The sequence below is a fragment of the Colobus angolensis genome, unplaced genomic scaffold, assembly GCF_000951035.1.
Source record: "Colobus angolensis palliatus isolate OR3802 unplaced genomic scaffold, Cang.pa_1.0 Scaffold451, whole genome shotgun sequence".
In the NCBI taxonomy this organism is placed as follows: domain Eukaryota; kingdom Metazoa; phylum Chordata; class Mammalia; order Primates; family Cercopithecidae; genus Colobus; species Colobus angolensis.
Genome location: NW_012117944.1, coordinates 526,886 through 529,886, shown reverse-complemented (window position 1 = coordinate 529,886; position 3,001 = coordinate 526,886). Strand labels below are relative to the sequence as shown.

At 41.9% G+C, this 3,001-nt stretch overlaps 1 protein-coding gene across 1 annotated transcript in view; it reads right to left on the bottom strand.

Annotated features, from left to right (window-relative positions):
- The window catches only part of TTC5 (tetratricopeptide repeat domain 5), a 17,486-nt gene that overhangs the window by 11,489 nt on the left and 2,996 nt on the right, over window positions 1–3,001 (bottom strand). The window contains exons 2-3 of the mRNA XM_011957942.1: window positions 1,650–1,782; window positions 417–628 (exon numbers count right to left, since the gene is read on the bottom strand). Coding sequence (XP_011813332.1) covers window positions 417–628; window positions 1,650–1,782 — 345 coding nt within the window. The remainder of the gene's footprint in view (window positions 1–416; window positions 629–1,649; window positions 1,783–3,001) is intronic.

The following is a 3,001-nucleotide window of genomic DNA, read 5'->3' as shown; positions in this document are numbered from 1 at the left end:
GTCTCACCATGTTGCCTAGGCTGGTCTCAAACTCCTGAGCTCAAGTGATCCTCCTGCCTCAGCCTCTCAAAGTGCTAGGATTACAGGTATAAGCTACCACATCCAGCCTTAATTTTTTCATCTAAATTCTTGCTGCCATCTGTATCTTCAACCCCCATCTACAAGGATCAGCTTAGTTGCTAACTTTTCTTCACTTCCTTTCTCCCCCTGAACCTGATGCCATCATCATCTTCCTTTCCCAGGACCCTGCCTCTATTTTCCTCATTCAGCTCTGCTCTCCAACCTTTCCTCCCTCCTGATTCTGTCCTAGTTCAATTTCAGTTCTACTCTGATATTCATGTCCTAGGGAAACTCATAGAACCAAAGAAATTCATCCTTCCCATCTGTGCTTTCCAAAAGGATAGGGGGCAGCTCACATGGGTAAGGGCTCCTGAGAAGCAGGTGTGGGCAGCTGCAACATCCCCTTTTTTCCAGTACACCTCACCCAGCTGGTTCCAGGCTTCCACCAGCTTGGGCTCCAGCTTCACAGCCTTTGACAGAAGCTCCTCAGCCTTAGGGCTATAGTCAGGAGTCACATTTAGTGCTTTCCCAGTTAGCATCAGAACTTGTGCCTTGCCCTGGACAGAACCTAAGAGGAAGAAAAATAGATAAAGTGGGGAAAAAACAAGCAATCTTACAGTTAAAGACCAGGGCACTTTCTCTCAAAAAATAACTCCATGTCAGTTTTAGGAATAAAAAGAGTTGAGGAAAATATTTATCAACAAACCATTTATTGAAAGCTCACCATAAGCAGAGTGCTATGTTAGCTAATTGGGCAACAAAGAAAGCACTGTTTCTAGAGCTTCTGCCATCTGTTTCTTGGTCCCCTATCTACAAGGATCAGCTCAGTTGCTAATTTTCCTAGAGGGGTCTACAATCTAGGTGAAGACAAAGCATAAACATGGAAAATGAAAACCATGAAAAAGAGCATACAGCATTAGCCCAATGAATGGGCTTTAACAAGTCAAGAGGAGTCAGGACAAATAGCTATCATTAAAACAAAAGACAGAGAGAAAGAAAAGACCCTCCGGGTTAGAAAATGACATAAACAAAGACACAGAATCAAAAGTACATGTGGCCATGTTCATGGAAGAAGAGATGGCTCAACCTGGATGAAACAGAAAGTTCCTCTACAAGTAATTAGTCAGAGATAAGATGAGAAAACAGAGTAAAACAACGGACACTTAAATACCAGGTTAAGGGGGTTAGACTTCAGCGAGTCAATAGCAGGAATCTCTAAAGATATCTGAGCAAAAAGGCAGACAAGAGGATCAGGTTAAATGCATGAAGTAATGATTTAGGAAGATGACCATGGCCATCGTGTTATATAAGTGGATTTGAAAGTAAAAGAAATTAGAGGCAGAAAGTCAAATTACTGCAATAGTTACCAGTAAGTATGCTCTTTCATTTCATGCCATTTGCTATAATCAAATTTTAGGAAACGTAGCTTAGGGAATGAAAGGTTGCACAGGGGCCCTGAGAAGTAATATTACATTGTGCTGCCCTATAGCAGTAACAGATAGGATACCAAAGAGTCTACGAGGAGGGAGTAAAGGTCAACCACATTTCACTGAAGGATGGGGGGTTTGTACAATCTCTAGGGCTCATACCCACTACTTCTTCCATCTGCTGTAAGGTCTTCTCCATCTCCTTCCGCACATCCTGTTGCTTCTTCCCAGCATCCTCAACACTATGTGTCTCAAAATAGCAGTCTCGAAATGAATAGAGCTGATCCACTAGTTCCTAAAAAGTATGACAATGGAACCATTAAGTGGAGAGAGCACTGGACAGGGAAACTTGAAATTGGCTAGCCATACCGTCTCTTGGTCTAGAAAGACCAATTCTCTTATCTCACCTAGGAATGGCACAATAGGCAAGTGGACAGGTTTACTAAAATGCCACAAGTCATAAGGAAAAGCAGCCAGTACCCCAGGCCAGGTCTCATGGTCCCATGTTGTCCCATGTCAGTGTCTGTACTGTGATGACCGTTTTCTCTCCCTGCCCCAGCAGGGCTTCTAATATGACTAACCACTTCACATACCACAGTCACGAGGAGGGAAACACTGCAACTTAAGATAAACCAAAAGTTAATAAGATCATTCTATATGGTCCTGGTCCTCAAAGAATAACACTTTGAAATTTACACTTAAAGTTGGACTTCTCAACTAAAACCATTTTATCCCTGATTTTTCATACGCTGATATCTGAAAATACCATACAACCTTTGTGAATATAATAAACATGTTAGAGAGTCATTGTTTTCCACCACAAACATACCAATTTGAACTTGGTAACTTTGGTACTTTTGCAGCATTTTGTTATTTTAAATGCTTATTGTGGTTCTGTTTAGTTCGATTTTTTTTTGTCAAGTCATCTTCTGGGTGTCTTGGATTTTTTACAAGTAATATTCTCTTTCCTCTTAAATGCCTCTGAGTCTTCCTGTCAGATGAGGCAAAGCTTTTCCACTACAGGTCAAGCATCCCTAATCCACAAATCTGAAATCCTCCAAAATCCGAAACTTTTGAAACGCTGACACCACAAGTAGAATATTCCACACCTGACACACAGTCAAAATGCAGTCAAAGCATTGTTTCAGGCACAAAATTATTAAAAATATTGTATCAAATTACTTTCAGCCTATGTGTATAAAGTGTAAATTAAACAATTTTTTTTTCTTTTTTAAAAGACAGGGTCACCAGGCACAGTGGTTCACACCTGTAATCCCAGCACTTTGGTAGGCCGAGGCAGATGGATCACGAAGAGATCGAAACCATCCTGGTCAACATGGTGAAACCCGGTCTCTACTAAAAATGCAAAAACTAGCCAGGCATGGTGGAGCACACCTGTAGTCCCACCTACTTGGGAGGCTAAGGCAGGAGAATCGCTTGAATCTGGGAGGCAGAGGCTGCAGTGAGCTGAGATCGTGCCACTGCACTCCAGCCTGGCAACAGAGTCTCAAAAA